This window comes from Ochotona princeps, chromosome 6, assembly GCF_030435755.1.
Source record: "Ochotona princeps isolate mOchPri1 chromosome 6, mOchPri1.hap1, whole genome shotgun sequence".
Taxonomy (NCBI): Eukaryota; Metazoa; Chordata; class Mammalia; order Lagomorpha; family Ochotonidae; genus Ochotona; species Ochotona princeps.
In genome coordinates, this window is record NC_080837.1 from 1,277,269 (window position 1) to 1,296,157 (window position 18,889).

General features: G+C 53.3%; 1 protein-coding gene across 1 annotated transcript; it reads right to left on the reverse strand.

Moving 5' to 3' along the window:
- Positions 1 to 2,947: 2,947 nt before the first annotated feature.
- LARP6 (La ribonucleoprotein 6, translational regulator) lies at positions 2,948 to 17,058 on the reverse strand. The gene is made up of 3 exons (XM_004594720.4): positions 16,806 to 17,058; positions 5,971 to 6,178; positions 2,948 to 4,290 (listed from the first exon to the last, which is right to left on the reverse strand). The coding sequence occupies exons 1-3, from the start codon at positions 16,988 to 16,990 to the stop codon at positions 3,241 to 3,243; spliced, it is 1,443 nt and encodes a 480-aa protein (XP_004594777.4). The 5' UTR covers positions 16,991 to 17,058; the 3' UTR covers positions 2,948 to 3,240.
- Positions 17,059 to 18,889: the final 1,831 nt, after the last annotated feature.

An 18,889-nucleotide genomic window follows, 5' to 3' on the forward strand; every position in this document is an offset into this window, starting at 1 on the left:
GGAAGCCAGGCCAGTCCTTGCGCCTCAAACGTCACTCCCGCCCCCTATCTTAGAGCTTTGTGTTGAATTTTCTTAGAGTGCCTAAGGAACAAAGCGCATAGGTAAACATGACTGGAAAGAACCAGCCAGCTCCTGTCATTTGGGGGTTAAGTGTGTTTCCAAATCCTCGCAGAACCAAGTGTCCTCAAAGAATGCTCACCCGCCCTGCGTTCACGTGTTGTGCGTGGGAGAGACCAAGACAGCTTTCCACCCAGCTCCGCCCTGGAGTGACGCAACACAGGAGACAGAAGCAGGCTGCGTTCCTGGGAAGCCGGCTGCCACCCACCAGTCTGTGCTCAGAGGCGCATTGGCTCAACTGCCTGGCCACAGGAGGGCGCTCCCTCCCAGGTGCACAGCACAAGGAACAGGCATTGCGCGGGAATTGATCCATTTAAATCTCAGACATGGCAGCAGGGAAACTGAGACGTGGAGGTTACTTCTGTCAGAGGTCCCTAGGACTCCACCACCTGTCCTCCTTATACTCAGCAGACCCCAGAGAGCCAGGTGCGTGTGGGGGATGGGGCAGAGGCTTGAGTTGGCAGTTGGGGGTGCTCTCTCAGCACCTCGAGGGTAAGGGCATCAGTGGGTTCCATGTCCCAGCCTGGAGAGGGAGCTGGCAACCATTAAAAGTACTAGAACATCTGGGAAAATAGCAAAACATCTGTAAAACATTATACTGGCTGAGTTCCCTCGTCTAGTCATTCAACAGAGGCAAACAGGAAGCTGGCGCCCAAGCTGAGGCTTGGCCCGAGACGCACAGCGTAGGTTCATCCAAAGGGTGCTGGGATCCCTGGAACATGGCAGCCATCACCTGGAGAAAGAGGCATGGGGACAGCCAAGGCCAGTCTCACAACAGGGGCAGGGGACAGCTGTCCCCAGGAACCTAGGCTCCCTGCAAAACTCAAACAGGAGCAGCCTGGGAGGGCCACCAGCAGCTTTGGAAGGCTGTGAGGCCAGGTGATGGGGAGGGCCTTTCTCGAGGTGGAGGAGAGACTGTTGAGTAAGGATCACCATGCAGTTCATAAAGAGGGTGTGACCTAAGGGACACACCTGTCTGATCTAACATGACCATCACCCATTGATTGGTAGGGAATCCAGGGGCCAGAGAGAAAGGAGCCTTGACTGGAGAAACCTCTGTGAGAATTCAGATCTAGGGGTCCTCAATTAGGTACCCCTCCTCTTACTATGGCTCTTACATCAAGGTGAGAACGTAGGCAAGCGTGACCCATAGGGTTCATCTGAAACAAGTGCAATGTACGCCCTTGGAAAGCATGCTTGGCCAGAAACCAGGAAGGCTGGGGTGGAACCTGGGTGTCCAGACAGCAAGCCACAGCAGGAGGGGGTCCAGGCAGCCAAGGTTCAGGCCTGGGGTCTGCACTCCAGGTCCCCATGACAGCAACCTCACAGTGCTGACCGGGGCAAAGCCAACCAGATTTCTGGAGGCACTTTTTTTTTCCAGTTACAAACCCATCTTACACACCTGACAGTAATCACCTGCCAATTTCTGGACAGCAGTGCACACACATCACCTCCTTTCTCCTTACCTGGTGGGAGGCATTATTGACAAAACATCAAGGGGAACCACAGGGGATAAAGCAATGTGTCTAGCAAGATACCGAACACACGAGAATGTGCTGAGCAAATGTTAGTGCCTCCTGGAGGGGTTTCTTTGTGTGTGTTTAAGCAGAGTTACAGAGAGAGGGAGAAATGGAGGGAGATCTTGCATCATCTGGTTCATCCCCCAGATGTTTGTAATGGCGAGCCAAGCTGAAAGCAGCAGCCAGGAATCATGAACTTCTTCCAGGTCTCCCACATGGATGCAGAAGTCCAAGCACGTGGGCTGTCTTCCGCTGCTTTGCCAGGTGCAGTGGCAGGGAGCTGGATCAGATGTGGGGTGGCCAGGAATTGAACCACCATCTATATGGGATGCAGCAGGTGGAAGTTTAAAATGCATCGCCACAGTGCTGGCTCCTCCCTTATGTTTTCTAAAGATTTATGTGTGTATGTATGTATGTATGTATTGGAGGAGTTCATACACACACACACACACACACACACCTTCCATCCATTGGTTTACTCCCCCAAATGCTGGCAACAGCCAGCGTGAAGTCCGGCTGAAATCAGGAGCCTGGAACTCCAGTTCCCCATGTGAGTGGCAGGTACCCATCTTCTGCTGCCTTTCCAGGTACAGTCACAGGGAGCTGGATTGGAGGCAGTGCAGCTGGGACTCTAACCAGCACAGTCTGATATGGGCCAGTGGTTCACGGGGTGGCTTAATGCATTGTGTCACGGCGTGGGCCTCTTGTGTGCATGTGTGAACGCAATGAGGTTCAGAAACGCTTAGCACTCGGCAGCAGCCTGGACTGTGAGCCCCCCTAGTGCCAGCTGAGGAACTAGGACATATCAGCTGTACATGTGGGATTCTGCTGCTTCAGCAGGAGAGAGACACAGGTGCCCACTGCTGCCCTTGGGGTCCACCACTCTGACTTCAGTGAGGGTCAGAATCACCCGCAGGGCTTGTTCCCTGGAGTTTCCCGCTCAATAGGACCAGGGTGGGCCCTGGGAACCAGCATTATTCTAGCCCATTCCTAGTGAAGGCGATGCTGATGTAACCTGGAGAGTTACAGGCTTCTACTGAGCTGTTCCCCTTGCCTGGTGGAGTTCTCAGACAGCCAGCGGCCCAAGGAACAGCCTCTATTCCCCCTGGGGCCTTGTGGACCCCCCAGGCGTAGCGTGTGACCCCTCAGCCAGCACTCTCTGTCAGTTGTTTTATTATTTATTCACTTGACGGGTAAGGGAAATCTGGTCCAAAGGACAGGAAGCTTAGCTTTTGCCTCCCTTCCATGTGGCACAGTGGAATTCTGGGCTCTGGGAAGCCCTCCCACCAGGTCTGTCCATCAGGGACAGCACAGTCACTGCATGAGAAACACCCCACCCTGAGATGACACAGGCTTGCCCCAGGGAGACACAGCTGCTGCTCGCACAGGCCAGGCACCGCTCACACCAGCCATGCCGCAAGGCAGGCCTCCTGAATGTGGGTGGACCACACAATATACAGACATGACAAATATATAAATTAATGAGGTCTACACGTATACAAAAGACTTCAAAGGGGACGTATTGCCATTCCAGGTCATGCCAGGCGTCTGTCCGAACCAGGGGAAGGGAACTCGGATGTCTCCTCCTGTGCAGGGCGTAAAGTCACACACAGACCCTGCTCCGGGCACGGCCACCCTGGAATCCCCGGGTGCTGTCCGGACCCCTGGGCAGCCTCAGCACTCCCACAGGCAGGCCATCTGCAGTCTGCACCTTCCCAGACAGCAGGGGACTGGCTCCAGGGCTCTTCTCCTGGGTCCCCATCTCAGCTTGGCGTCGCCGCCGGCGGACCCAGGGACTGCCGGATGGGGTGATGCTGCTGTCGGAGGAGTAATCCACCCCCGTGCGTGGAGCTTCAGGGCCAGTGCTGCAGCCTGACCGGCCCTCCTCGGCCAATGGGGACTTCCTGGACACACCCTTGCGCTGTGCCGAGGGGCTGCTCCAAGGGCTGGAGCTTGGAGAAGCATTGGGGCTCAGGAAGAGATTCTGCGGGCCGGAAGGGCTGAGCCTGCTGGTGGCCGCATGCCGCCGGCCAGCCATGGGGGACGTGGGGTTGCTCTCTGGGTCGGAGGAGCTGTTGGCGGAAGATTCGTCCCCTGCGTACTGCAGCTCTTCTACCCGTTTGTTGAGGGATCTGTTCATTGGGGCTCCGGCGGGGTGCTCCCTATCCTGGGGCTTCTCCTTGGCAGGTTTCTTTTTCGGGGGCTTCATCCCAATCAGGAGGGCCTTCATGTGGTCTTTGCCCTGAGACTCGGTAGCCATGAAGCCATGGGCTCTGACGGCCGCCTCCACCTCCTCGAACTCCACAATGGCACACTCCTGGGTGCCCACCTGGCTGTAGCGGCTGCTGAGCCTACGGATGTCGGGGGGCAGCTCCCGGTCTGGCTTCAGGATTCGCACGGAGGAGATGACCCCAAAGGTCCCGAAGAGTTGGAGCAAGTGCTCCATGACCCTCTCTTGTACCCTGCCATTCTGAGGGTTGGGCGCTAGGTGGAGATCGTAGACCAGGAGCATCTTGCTGGGAAGATTCTCGTTGGGAAACAGTGGGACCGGGGTGGTCCGCCTCACCTTCCGTTGATCCTCATTCAGTTCCAGGATCCCCGAGAACTTCAAGGCGTGAGCTGTGGTTCTCCAGTCTCGAGTAAGATGTTTTACCTGAAGGACAGAAGCGAGCACGCCTGAGATGGTGCCCAGAGCCTAGTCTGCATGGCGTAGTGACAGCCCCTTCCCTCTCCTTAGCATGCACTACTACTGGTTCCTGGAACCACAGGGACACAAACAGCAGAGCTTCCCCCAGGTTAAGAGCCAGGCCACTGCAATCCACAGCAGCACATCCAACACAGCTCTCCCTGGCAGCCAGAAGATTGGATCCAGCACAAGTTCAGCGGTTAGAGCTGCAGGTTCTGGGGATGCATGTAGCCCAGGTCAGATTTCCTTGACTCAAGTCTCGATTCCAGCTCGCTGTTAATGCACGCCCTGGGAGGCAGGCAACAGGTGATGCCTCAATGCCTGCCACTCATGTGGGAGACCTGGACTGAGTCCCAGCTCCCAGCTCTGGTGTGACTCAGCCCCGGCTGCCGGGGGATGGGAGGCTGTTCTCCCATTCTTTGCCTTTCCAACAGATAAGAAACAAATGAGCCCTGCAGGTTTGGGAAGAAACCCGTGTACTAACAAAGCCACTGCCCACCTCAAACTGGCAGTAAGACCTGCCAGGTTGTTCAGGAGAGCCAGGATGGTAACCACAGGGTGGCCCAGGCTTCAGGGAGGCAGGGAGAGCTCTAGGTGGGAAACAAGGTGCTGCCACAACCGGAAGTAACAGAGGACACCCAAAAGGACCCAGTGACGTCAGCGTGGAAAGGAAAGGGACACAGGCTGTCCCCCCTGGGTACTTGCAGGTGGGATGGCTCCTCACCCTGGCTGCCTCACGAGGGGAACCCTCCACGTGCCTGCCCCCTCACTGTTCTCTGCGCGTGACATGCCCTTGCCCGCTTCTGCAATTCCTGCTCACCCTCCTGTGCCCATGTCACCACCTCAGGGAAGCCCTCTCAGCTCTCAGGCAGGGACCATATGAACCAACTGCCCCAGTAGGACTTAGGTCTCTTAAGCTGCAAGACCCACCACAGAAAGTCCCCTGCCCCCAATCTCTGCTATTCCAGACTGTGGTTCTGTTGATGGGTAGGCAGTTCCATACTCATGAGGGACACCCTGTGCCAGATGTAGCATCCAGCCAACAGAACCGGTGCCTTCGTGATGGAGAGAGGGGACAGAGTGCAGGCTGGGAAAGGCGGCGATGCTTTCCCTTCATAGACACCTGTAGTAACACAGTGCATTGGCAATGCCACTGGGACCCACTGGGTCCTATTTTGTGTCACATGCACATGGTCATTTCCACCCCCAGTGGATGCCCAGCCCTAAAGGACTCACTTGTTTTGGCTGTGCTGCCAGACCTTGGATCAGTAGGGAGGACATAGCCCAGTTAGTGCCCAGGTAAGGGGCTGGCAGCAATCATAGTGGGCAGGCCACCAAGAAGGCTCAGCCCTGCTTCTGGGGTGAGGGAGGGGCTCATTCCCTCCTCACAGCTTTATCATCTGACTAATGAAAAATGTACATTTTGTATAATTCCTGGCCTCCCAGGTGTCTGTCTCTCAAGACCTCAAGTTCCCTTGTCTTGGCATTGCATCCTCTCAGGCACCCTACACCTGGCAAAGCAGCTGGCACCTATGAGTGGCAGCCAACAGCGGCACCTGGGCCTCGTCCCCCAGGCACATCCTCACCAGTCACCCACATCCCTTCATGCTTCCAGCCCCCAACCCTCCCCGCCGGCCCCGAGCGCACCTTTTTGAGTGACGTGAGCAGCTTGACGCTCACATAGCCCAGGCGGTTCCGGCGCACGTGCTTCAGCAGGAAGGCGTCCCTCTCCAGGTTCTCATCGGACAGGTAGAACTCAATCTGCTCCACCAGCTTCCTCACCAGCTCTGCGTCCGGCGGCGTCCACTCTCCCTCCGGGCCCTCATGCTCTTTCTCATCCCCGCTTATGGTGCCACTGAGAGAGGAGGCGAGAGCATCATGCTGTAGCTGCATCTCTCCCCCAGCCCCACCGAGGTCCTGCCACCAAGGCCCCAAGGCACAGGTGTCCCCGACCGTCAGGTAGCTAAGCAGTCAGGTGTGGGAAACCAGGAAGGTCCCAAGCTCTGACCCAATGCGGTCATGGGATGCTTTGCGAAAGCTCTCCACAGGAACCATCGTCTTCACGGCTCCCCGCCCGATTCCCAGCAGGTGGAGCAGCACCTTGGAACAAGACTCCCTGCAGCAAACCTGACTTCTCAGCTGGCTGGGAACAAAGCCTGTCCTTTGGTGGCTGTAAGTCTAGATTGGAGGTGGCTCCAGTGCTGCCAGCTCTGAGGACTTCAGCACGGGTCATGCCCCTGTTCTTTTTTTTTTTTTTTCACCCCCTCGTTCTAATGTTGGTGCTGCCACTCAGCCGGGGGGGGGGGGGGAGTTCAGAGTCACCATGCTTTGGCCGTTTTCCTGCAAATCAACAACTCTGACAGGGCGGGAATCATGGCAGTCCCTGGCCTAGGATACAACCAAATCAATGGGTGAATGTGTGGAAATTTCCAGCAGAATGCCCGGTGTGATTTGAGAACTCAGGCATTAGCAGGTAAATGCCTCTGCTTACTCCTAAGAGGCAGGAATAGAGCTTGAAGTCAAACCTTCTGTCTCCAAGGCTAGCGCACAGAATCACCTTGAGGATGATTCGGATGAATCAGAAACACACAGGCCTTCCCAAGTCCTTCTGCGTGTCACCTGGGAGCAGCAGCAGCTCACAGGGACAGACAGCCTTGCTCTCCCTGACAACGGGGAATATGGCACAGCCAGGGGGACTGCTCTGTGATAAAGCCATGGATATTCAGGGAATTTGTGATTATTCACTTTGCAGTGGATGTGTTTTTATAGTAAAGATGAGTTTCCTGCTTAACCAACACACCAAGTTAAATATTACATCAGGATTATATGTTGTTTAGGAGTACAGCCAGTTAAGCCACATCTTACGGTGCCAGCATTCCATATGGGCTCTGGTTGAAGTCCTGGCTTCTCCACCTCAGATCCAGCTCCCTGCTAATGCTACTGAAAAAGCAGCAAAGATGTCCTGGATTCTTAGGCCCTTGCACCCATGCAGGGGACTTGGATGAAGGTCCTGGCTCTTGGCTTCAGTCAGACCCAGACCTGGCTGCTGTGACCATTTGGGGTCATAGTGACCATTTAAACAGATAAAATTCATCTTTTTTTTAAAAGATGATATTTTGGGCCCGGCGGTGTGGCCTAGCGGCTAAAGTCCTCGCCTTGAAAGCCCTGGGATCCCATATGGGCGCCGGTTCTAATCCCGGCAGCTCCACTTCCCATCCAGCTCCCTGTTTGTGGTCTGGGAAAGCAGTCGAGGACGGCCCAATGCTTTGGGACCCTGCACCCATGTGGGAGACCTGGAAGAGGTTCCTGGTTCCCGGCTTTGGATCAGCGCAGCACCAGCCATTGCGGTCACTTGGGGAGTGAATCATCGGATGGAAGATCTTCCTCTCTGTCTCTCCTCCTCTCTGTATGTCTGCCTTTCCAATAAAATAAATCAATCTTAAAAAAAAAAAGATGATATGTTGTTCAGTAGAGGCTGATGTGGAGTTTCGTGACCACGAGGCCTGGAGCCCCACTAACTTGCTCTGACCAAGAGATAGCAACCTGGGCGTGGCACACTCCTAGCTCTCATGTCCACCCATGCAGCCAGGGCTGGGAGAGCTCACCTGCTCCCCCAATGCCCACCAAAAAAAAGGCTCAGAATGTTCATAGCAGCCAATGGGTGAAGAGCCCGAGACCCATGCCGGGTGAGAACAGGGAAACAACAGGCTGAAGGTGCATGGGAGGGGATTCAGGCACAGAATGCAGCATGCGTGGATCTGAGGGCCTGTACTGGGGGACGGAAGCTGAACAGCACAGCACTGTGTTTCCTAACCACAGTCATATAACAGCAACAGCATGACGGTGGGGAGCGACGAGGAAAATGACCTGCACACATGTGGAGTTTGGATGGGAAGAAGGAAAAGCAGCACCAATGATATACCAGCTAGGAGTGTGTCACTACCACACTAAGGGGCACGGTTATACTATGGTACTAACCAGGACAGTAGTAAGGCTACAGTACTAACTAGGAAGGTAATGTTAGGGTACTAACTGGACAGTAACACCACAGTCCTAACAAGGAGGGTAATGTTACAGTACTGCAGTACTAACTAGCCGAGTAACACTGCAGCAATAGGGAGGAGATGGATGCTACAGCATTAACGAAGGTATTACTACAGTAATGAGCAGTAGAAATGCTGCAGTGCTAACCGGCACACCAACTGCAGCAATAAGAGTAATGCTGCACCAGGAACCAGGAGAGTAGCGCCAACTCACAAATGAGGGCCTCAAACATGCCAAAGGATGTGCAAAGGGGGCACAGATGATGCAATCGGCCTCCCCTGCACCAGGGAAAGTCGACACTGTAGTAGCTGGGATCGACTGCACGGCGGCAGACAGGGCCGTCACCTGCGAGGAGTTCCGGGAGGAGGGGGGAGGGCAGATAGGTGACGGCCACCGCAGAGTTGGACAGACCAAAGGGACCCACAGACCGGTGTGTCCTACCTCTGAGCGCAGCTGACGCCAGTGTGAACACAAGCCAAACGTGGTGGGGTGCAGGCTGTTCGACCTCTTCGTTTGTCCTCTCTACAGCAAAGCATCTCTGAGCAACTCCCCAAGCCCTGTGCTCTGCCTCTCCCAACATCCACGACAGGCCCAGTCATCCACCCAGTGTCCCTGCCCCAGCAGGGTCAACACGGCTGCCTCCCTTTGTCTCGGAGCTCTTCCTAGACTCTCAGGATTTGCTCATTCTTTTCCCTCTGCTTTTTCAAATAAGTTCGAGAAAATTCATTTGAGTGAGACACAGAGGAAGAAAGCACTAGCTTCATCCACTGGCTCGTGTGGTCTTGGGATGGGCCAGGACCCTGCCGCTCAGTGCAGCTCTCCCGTGTGGCTGGCAGGCACCCATCCACTTGGCTGTCACCTGCTGCCTCCCAGGGAGCTGGGGTCAGGAGCCAGAGGCCACCAGTAACATGGCAGTCTTAAGAGCTAGGTCAAGTGCCAGTCCTCATCGCTCCACTGACTAACTGCCCCATCAGCCTGCTCTCTCTCCCCAGCTCAGACACAAGGATACTGCAAACATCTGTGCCTGACTCTGCTGCCTGTTAACCCGGGTAAACTCACCTCAGCTACATCTCCCCTGGTTGCCCACCTTTCTCTCCCCAAGCTCCAGCCTTCATTTCTTAACTGCTTGCCAGACACTCCCTCAATGGGAATCTGATGTCACTTCAAATGTGCCACAACCTCAATTGCACCTGTCACTTCCTGTGAAGCCCCATAGCACACAAGACTGAAACCTGGGGCTGCCACGAAGCATTTCTTTTGGAATGCCAACCTCGCTTTCACCGCCTCACAGGAAACGGCACATACAATGTGCTCATCACTATCTAACCCTTTCTTCTCCTTTCCAACTAGATTTTATCAGAGGCATGTTTATTCCATTTTGCGGTGGCTCTTAATGTTTTATTCTGTTCTGTAACTAATACTGCACATCTGATTGATAGATATCAATGACTGAAAGTCAACTCATTGTGTTTTATTGCTTTGCAAACATTGTACCCTGAGGGCAAAACCATTTCCTAGGATTCTAAGAGGGCACTTCAAAAAGTTTGCAGAAGATAAAATGAACAGCTTGTTTTGGCCCAAATGGTGTTCAAATTCATGTGTACTTTTTCCACAATGCGCCTTTGTCTTAAGCGCATCATTTGCATGAACTTCAAACAGTTTTGCACCAAACTAAATCCTGAGCTTAGCTTCATTATTTATGAACAATGTGAAATTCATATGTATTTCTTTTCTTAGAAGTGTATTATTTAATGGGCCCACCTTTCTGGGTCTTCTCTGTTCAGCTTCTCACTCAACTGATCTGTTCATGCTTTGCATTTATGAGTCGCAGGATTTTATTGGTGCTACCTCCCAACTTGTCCCAGTGAATTTTATTTTGTATTTATTTTTTAAACATTATTATTATCAGGGCCCAGCATGGTAGCCTAGTGGCTAAAGTCCTCACCTTGAAAGCTCCGGGATCCCATATGGATACTGGTTCTAATCCTGGTGGCCCCACTTCTTCTCTGTCTCTCCTCTTCTCTGTGTATCTGACTTTCCAAAAAAAAAAAAAAAAACACCCACAATAAATTTAAAAATAGATTATTATTATTTTAAAGATTTATATATTTTTTATTGGAAAGTCATATTTACAGAGAGAAGGAGAGACAGAGAGAGAGATCTTCTATCTGGTTCATTCCCCAAGTGACCACAATGGTTGGAGCTAAGTTGATCTGAAGCCAGGAGTCCGGAGTTTCTTCCAGGTCTCCCACACGGGTGCAGGGTCCCAAGGCTTTGGACATCCTCAACTACTCTCCCAGGCCATAGGTAGGGAACTGGATGGGAAGTGGAGCAGCTGGGACATGAACCAGCACCCATCTGGGATCCCGGCATGTAGACTTCAGCCACTAGGCTACCATGCCCGGTCCCCAGTGAATTTTAAATCTCAGTAGGTTTTGATTCTCAGACGGTTCCCTTTTCCAAGGACCCTATTCTTGCCTTCCCCCTCCTTGAATCCCTTACTCCTTCCCTCTCTTCCCTTTGCCTGTCTGTCATTCAAGGCAAATAAAAACTTCTTTTCCCAAAAGCATTGTATATTGGGAGTGGTGGTCTGTTGTCTGATTCTAGCTTAAACAAGCTAGAGATGGAAACCAAGGGCAGAAACAAGGGAGGACACGGTGTATGTCTCAGAGCAGAACACTGGTCTCCACCAGTCAATGTGTAAATAGCTACCGTAATCTCACATGAAGATTGCGGGGAAAAAGTGCCTTTTCTGCATAAAACATCTAGAGCAGTTTTTCTTGTACCAACACCAGCTGATCTGAAGGGGCTGCCTGAGCGCTAACCAAAGGAAACGCTACGCAACAAGGCACACACACTAACACAGCAGAGCCACAAGACCCTCGCTGTGCTGGGGACCCATCAGCCACCCCTGCAAGGGTCTAACACGACGCCTGGCTGTCAGGGTCAGAAAGCAGTGGACAGCAACAGGAGCATCTGCCACACAGCACAGAACAGACAGTGGTCCAGAAATGGTTTCCAAGGGGCCGCCCAACTGCAACTGCAACGCAAACATTTGACGGCATGCTCCAAAGGTAACAGCTCCTTCTTTGGGACAGGCTGAAATGAAAACAGGTTCCTGACACAAGAGAAGGAGTTCAGGAAACCATTGTATCTCGGAGGCCACTTAGCTCAGGCTGGGTACCGCCTCCCTACGCCCAGGCTCTCACAATGAAGAATCCTCCTTTCTGCCCCAACACCTCCTGTGGGAATGCCTGGCTGATTCTCCTTGTGGCATGGAGCACAGATGAGGCATAGAAGAATCTGCTTCCATCCCCCACAAACACAAGGCCGGAACTCACAATGGGGACTCCCACTGCCAGCAGCCAGCAGCCAGGGCAGGCATGGAGCAGGCCTGTCCCTGAAATGCCTAGAAGAGGAGGAACTTGACATTACTCGTTGCACTGACAACAAGGAAGCAGGTGTGCTCCCGGTCAGCGTTAAGGTTCTGAATCATCTGGACACACTACAAGGCAAAGAAAACAAGTCCGCATGGTAATGCTCTTAGGAACAAAGCTTTTCCATGTTTAAAAAAATGAGAAAAATACTGCAGTTTTCTTAAATATGAACTGGAATGATCCATTTTACCTTTAAAAAAAAAACATACTTCTTAGGCCTGTCCTTTCTAAGGCCCTAAAAGCAGCTATATTCAGTAGTACTCTGAATTCTTTATTAAAAATTAAAAAAGATTGATTTACTTGAAAGGAAGAGTTACAGAGAGAGACGGAGATAGGGCTGCTAAGACCCAAGAACCTCCTTTGGGTCTCCCATATGAGTTCAGGGCCCCAAGGTCTTGGGCCATCTTCCACTGTTTTCCTAAGCCATTACATTAGCAGGGAGCTGGATTGGAAGTGGAGCAGCTGGGGCTTGAACTGGCACTCATACAGGATGCCAGCACTGGCAGGTGGCAGCTCAACTTTGCCACAGAGTTGGCCCCATCACTCTAAATTTTGAATGTTTGCATCTAAATACTTTCTCACATGCATTTGAGAAATCAGGGACCCTGTGGAAACATCTGGGTTCTGTGACTGCAGCAGGATTTCTGGGAGCAGGAACCTCAAAGATTTTATTTTTCCACAAAGATGTACTGATGCCATCTTAGTGGGGATCCCTTGGCCATACTGTAGATGCCAAGGCACCAAAAATAAGGACTGCCATGATGATGGGAAGAAATAAAATGGAAAACCACACCAACGGGACTTTCTGAACATTGGGACCACAGGAGGAAGCACTAGGGATCCATTTCCTCTTGCCTTTCTGGGGTCCTTCAATGATGATGACCTAATGACAGGCAGAGTTCTGAATGTCAATTGAAAAAGGTTACAAAGAATGAAAGAATTAGCAAGCCACAACAGCTCAATCCCCAAGAAGTAACTGACTCAGGCAAGCTCAGCCAAGTAGAACTGCAGGGACTGGGCACACCAAGTGACTCACTCCTATAATGACCACCTCTGATGCTCTGACGACCCAACACATTAGTTTTGTAAAATGCACTTTTCCATTTTCCCCATCTCAATTGGAGCTCTTTACATGTGCTCCACAATTGGACAATTTTTGGGGTGGGGAGAACCCAAATAAATTCCTGAAAATGATCTACCAAGACAAACTCTGAAGACACAGAAAGTCTGAACAGACCAACAGTAAGTGAGGAGAGGGGGTTAGTCACCAGAGCTCCCCCATCAACAAGCCCAGGATCAGAGGACTGGGTCACTGCTGGGTGAGAATCAAGCCAATCCCTTCCAGGTCCGATGCACAGAACTGCAGAACAGAGAGGTGCTTCCAGATTCATCTCACTGCCCTGATATCAAAGCCAAAGGAGGACCCTGTGAGAAACTCATAGATCACTGTCCCTCGTGACCACACAGAGGGGAATTCAGAACATCCGTGCATAAATGGAATTACTGTTCATTTTATTTGGAAGCCAGAGAGCATTCTCCCATCTGCTGACTCAACCCCCAAATGCCCACCATGGCCAGGATTGGGCCAACCTCAAGTCAGGAGCCTGGAACTCAGCCAATGGGTTCAACAGACACTGATGAGCAACAGCGAGATCAGACAGGGCTTGGCAATCATGAAGAAAAGGATGCAACCTGTGAGACAAAGACATCTCCCCACCCAAATGGTCAAACCCAACACCACCAACATTGGGGGCATCCCAAATGTAGAGTTCGGGCATGTGTGTACCACGAAGTAGTCTCATCAAGATTTTATCAACTTCCCATCCAGCTCCCTGTTTGTCACCTGGGTAGGTAGTAGAAGATCGCCCAAAGCCTAGGGACTCTGCACCCATTGGTGAGGGACCCAGAGGAAGCTCCTGGCTCCTGGAATTGGATCGGCTCAGCTCTGGCCATGGTGGCCACTTGGGGAATGAACCAACGGATGGAAGATCTTTGTCTCTTCTTTGAATTTGATCTGCCTTTCCAATAAAAATAAATAAATTAAAAAAAATGTTTAGGCCTGGTTCCTACCTCCAGTTTATGGGCGGTACTTGGAGCAAAAATAGTTAAAGCAGACAGCATGAACATAACCACATAATCTTAAAAGCAAGCGTGCAGTAAAAGTCTGGCCTCTGAGAGGCAAAACATCATGGGTGGGGGTGGGGCACAGAAAGAGAATGTTCTAGATGAAGATATCTGAGTGACACAAAATGTAAACTCCTGAACTTGGACTGTGAGAAGAAAAGGCAGCAGCTCCAAAGACAAATGGGGATTTTGCCAGGTGATTCTGAGGGAACTGCTGCCAAGTATTACTATTATTATTTTTTTTTCTAATTGCAATAATAGTATTGCTGTTTCACAGGGAACATCATTCTGAAGAATGACAAAGTATTCAGGTGTTAGTCCTACCAGCAAGAGACTTGCAGGTGACTTGGAATGAACCACACACCTATACAAGGATACTCTGAAGACCCACGCATGGGGCAGGCATTGTGGCACACCTGTTCCGCAACCCCACGGGACACCTACATCCCATGCTGCAGTGCCAGATGGAGTCCTCGTTGCTCTGCTTTGAACCCAGCTTTCCAGGAGCGCAATGGGAGACAGTGGATGACGCCTCCAGTGACTAGGCTGGCACCCAGTGCCAGGCCCCTGGGCTTAGCCCGCCTGCTGTAGGTATTTGGGAGGAATGAATCAATAGATGGAACATTCACGATGCCTTTTGCTCACACTTTCTTCACTTGAGAATTTTTGTTTAAAAGGTGACGATAAAAGGAAAATTAATGGGACCAGCACAGTGACATAGTAGGCTAATCTCCTGCTTGCTAATGCCGCCATCCCATAAGGGCACCGGTTTGTGTCCTGGCTGCTCCGCTTCTGACCCAGCTCCCTGCTAATGGCCTGGGAAAGCAACGTAGGATGGTTCAGGTCCTTTGGTTCCTGCATCAAGCTGGGAGGCCAAAAGAAGAAGATTTATTTATTTTATTACAAAGTCAGATATACAGAGAGGAAGATCTTCCTTCCGATGTTTCACTCCCCAAGTGAGCTGCAACGGTCGGTGCTGCGCCGATCCAAAGCCAGGAACCTGGAACCTCTTCCGGGTCTCCCACACGGGTGCAGGGTCTCAAGGCTTTGGGCTGTCCTCAACTGCTTTCCCAGGCCACAAGCAGGGAGCTGGATGGGAAGCAGGGCTGCCGGGATTAGAACCGGCGCCCATATGGGATCCTGGGGCGTTCAAGGTGACGACTTGAGCCGCTAGGCCACGTCGCCAGGCCCAAAAATAAATAAATCTTTTTAAAAATTACAAAAAAAGAAAGTCATTTTAAAAAGTATGTGAAATATAGGGAGAAGGCTAATGAACATTCTGGAAACCTTGTGTTCATTTTCCTATGGTCCCCCTGGAGTTAGCCAGGAGCTGGCATTGGGGGCAGGGGGAAGACAGGGCCGCTGCTCCAAGCCCCTCGCTCACTGCCTGGCACAGGGCAGTGACAAATCCATGCATTTATTCCACAGATATTTCTAGAACAGCCCCTGAGAACTGGGCGATGTGCTGGGTGTTTAGAGTTACCTAGCAGCAGCGCCACTTGAGCCCAGCAGCCAGAGCTCACGTTCCTGTGAGGCAAACAAAACTGCAAAACCACAGTTGTGAAAAGGGCAGGCCTCAGAAGGAGAGCCGTGAGAACCCCAGAGATGAGCCCACCCAGGCCGCTGGGCAGGCAGCCTGCCACACCACCAGAAGCCAGCAGGCCAGAGGACCCCAAGCAGCGCCAGCTCTCCCGAAGCAGGAGAGGCTGCTGCCCAGTCTGGGCTGCCCCTCCGCCCTGGAGAGTCACCTGCTCAGCCAGCCTCAGCTCCACCGGGGGGTGAGCTACAGGAAGTGACAGCACCGGGTGCTTCAGACCTAACACTCCCAAGATTCCCCAAGTCTCTAGGAGCTGGAAATGGGGACAGAAACTTGGTGTTAGGGAAGGGTGAGGGGGCTGGTCAAAGGTCAGTCACACAGGGACCAGCTTGTCCTGGACCTCCACACAAGGTCTGCCCAGGCTCCAGGTCCTGGGCAGCATCCGCAGGCCAATGCACTCGGGGCTGTCTGCAGAACATCTGAAATGACCCGGTTGCTGGCCGCCTTCTTAGGACAGGCAGCGGTCAGGGGCTGTGACTCCTCCTTCTTATCACATACACCCAGTGCCTGGCACCAGGCTGAGCACACAAGGGGCTGATTCTGTCTCTACTGCGGCTATGATGCGATGCGCTGACCCTCCAGGACAGACTGTCTGTTTGCAACTTTCCTGCTGCAAGCTGCTGGGTCGCACTCTACCCCCTAACAGCTGTCTTCACTGCTGAGGGTTCCATCCCCAAGCCAAGGGGGGTTATCCCTACAACTCCAGTGATGGGAGCATCCAAAGGCAGCGCACAGAGCCCTAACAGACGCCCGCTGACCATTCCCAGGTCCCTAATGTCCTGTTCTCTCTAGGGATGCTCTGCAGGGCCATTCCCCTCCACCCCCAGTCGCAACACACAGCCACTCTCCGCAAAGGCCCACGCTACCGCCGCTCGTTTGGCCCAGGCCAGGTCGAGGGCCCAGGCAAGTGCCCACCCCAGGACCCTGCCCCAGGATCCAGACAAGCCCACCCCAAAACATGAACCCAAGACCTGTGGCCACGGGGAGCCAGGGGCGACGCGACCTCCGCTTCTGGTGGGCCGCACGAAAATGGGAATGCCCCCGGAACCGGGAAGAAAGGGGACCAGCGGGCCCAAACCCCAGGGCGACCCCTCCTCCAGAGTCTCCACAAGCACAGTCCCCCACCCCAGCAGGGCAGGCTGCGAAGTCGGGGTCCGGGAGCGGGTTGGGGAGCGGGAACGCGGGTTAGGACCTGGCTCAGCCCAGGAACGAGAACCGGGTCTCCCAGGGCGCCTCAACAGAGGGGCGCGCAGGCCCGGGCTTCCGTCCCCACCACCTACCTGCGCCCGCGGCCCGCCTCGTCCTCGCCGCCGCTGCCCCAGCCGGGGCTCAGGAACCGCGCCGGGCTCCCCACGCGCCGCTCCCCGTCCGCCGTCCGCTCCTCATCCTCGGCCTCTTGGATGGCAACGCGGATCTGTACCGGCGGCCCGGGCCAGGGCGCGGCCTCCCCGCCCGGCTCGGCCATGGCTCCCGGGGCCGAACTGCAGCGGGCGGGGGCGGCAGGACCGCGGCGGGGAGCCGGCGGGGTGCGGAGGGGGCGGGGTGAAGGAGGCGGGACCATCGGCGGCCCGCCCCGCGCCCCCGCCCCGAGGCCCACCCCAATGCCTCCCCAGCCCCCAACGCCTCCCCAACCCTCGCCCCACCAGGCAGCTGGCGAGTCCCCGGTTCCTCGCCTTCTGCCAGTCGCGGGATTCTGAGCTCCTAGACACCCCCGAGAAGGGGTTTCCCGACCCCCGCGAGTGGCCCCATCTCAGCTGCACCTGCATAGAGTGTTCCCCTAGCTGGGGACTTGGCCAGGGCCAACCCAGTAGTTCTGAGTGGGATCCGCGGCTCCGTGCATTCTGCTAAGCCTGGAAAGTTGCAGGTGAGAGTACCGGATTTGGCTGAGCACCGGATTTGGACTCCGTGTGTGGGGTGTTCAGTGTCCTGGAAACTCCAAGGATCACAAGAACCTTACAGAGCAAGGCGGGCACACAGCGTACCCGCAGACCCAAGTGGAGCAGACAACCTGCACGTAACGTGCCATCAGGCAGGCCTGGAACAAGTCAGGCAGATCCTGAATCACCAGCGGTTCTGCCTTCACTGTCACCCTTTGGCACTTAGCTGCAAATTGAGTTCCATTTCTGTCTCCTATCTCTGGGGACAGGCATGGAGAGGACTAAGCCTTGAATCTGTCCTTGGGAAGCTTTCAACATGATTTACCCTAATAGTCTCTGTACGGGGATCCGAAGGAACAGGACTCCAGAACAATTGGAAATTTTGAGATTGGACGGTGATCGGAAATGGGAGTGCCCTATGAGAGCTCTGATAGGCAAGTGTGCCTTTTCTCTGCCAGATTTCTCTCTCGATACAACTCACCCTAGAGTGCAAGCAGGAGAGAAGGAGCCCCAGTTGTGTTGGCACCCCAGAATAGCTCTCAGCCCTGTGTCTATCCAAGAGGCTACAGCTTCCCTGGAGGAGAGGGGAGGATTTTCTGCAAAATACACCTGAGTGTGTAGTGTGAGAACCGACCCCAGGGAGTGAATCTGGCGTGCAGAAGTGTGTCGTTGGATTTGAGATTGGAGAAAAAAAAACTGAATTTATGTGCTCCTAGACTACAGAATACTCATCTATGCTGTTTCTGAAATGATCTCTGACTCCCTTTAAAGAAATGTTTGGATCTAAAAAGGGTGTCAGATACCATCCAGCTCTGGGCGCTCTACATACATAGGCGGTGGTACCCTAAGAATACAAAACCTTGCTAGCAGGGCCTCCACAAAGTCATTGGGAAAATATGGGTGTCTTTCTGGGATATTGATTTAATTGAAATGTTTGAGAGAAGATTGAAAGAGTGTATGTTAAAAACAACCCAAAACAGGGCCAGGCGTGGTAGCCTAGCAGCTAAAGTCCTTGCCTTGAATGTGCCAGGATCCCATCATGGGCACCGGTTCTACCTCTGGCACCCCGCTTCCCATCCAGCTCCCTGCTTGTGGCCTGGGAAAGCAGTCGAGAACAGCCGTAAGCCTTGGGACCCTGTATCTGCATGGGAGACCTGGAAGAGGCTCCAGGCTCCTGGATTCAGATCCGCTCAGCTCCAGCTGTCGCAGCCACTTGGGCAGTGAATCAATGGGCAGAAGACCTTCCTCTCTGTCTCTCCTCTTCTCTGTGTATCTGACTTTCCAATAAAAATAAATTAAATCCTAAAAAACAAAAACAAAAACAATGTGAAGTTTTGAATAAAAAATTGACATGGAATGGAGGGAGCTGGATGGGAAGTGGAGCAGCCGGGACACGAACCAGCACCCATATGGCATCCTAGTGCATGTAAGGCAATGATTTAGCCACTAGGCTACCGTGCCAGGCCCAAGGCAAAGAAAATTTTAAG

Excerpts from the sequence above, each read along its gene's own strand:
- LARP6 (XM_004594720.4), bottom strand. The coding sequence starts at position 16,990 with ATGGCCGAGCCGGGCGGGGAGGCCGCGCCCTGGCCCGGGCCGCCGGTA. Across the intron at positions 6,179-16,805 it reads GAGGCGGGCCGCGGGCGCAG|TGGCACCATAAGCGGGGATG; the intron begins GTAGGTGGTGGG and ends CTCCTCTCTCAG. Across the intron at positions 4,291-5,970 it reads TGCTCACGTCACTCAAAAAG|GTAAAACATCTTACTCGAGA; the intron begins GTGCGCTCGGGG and ends TCTGTCCTTCAG.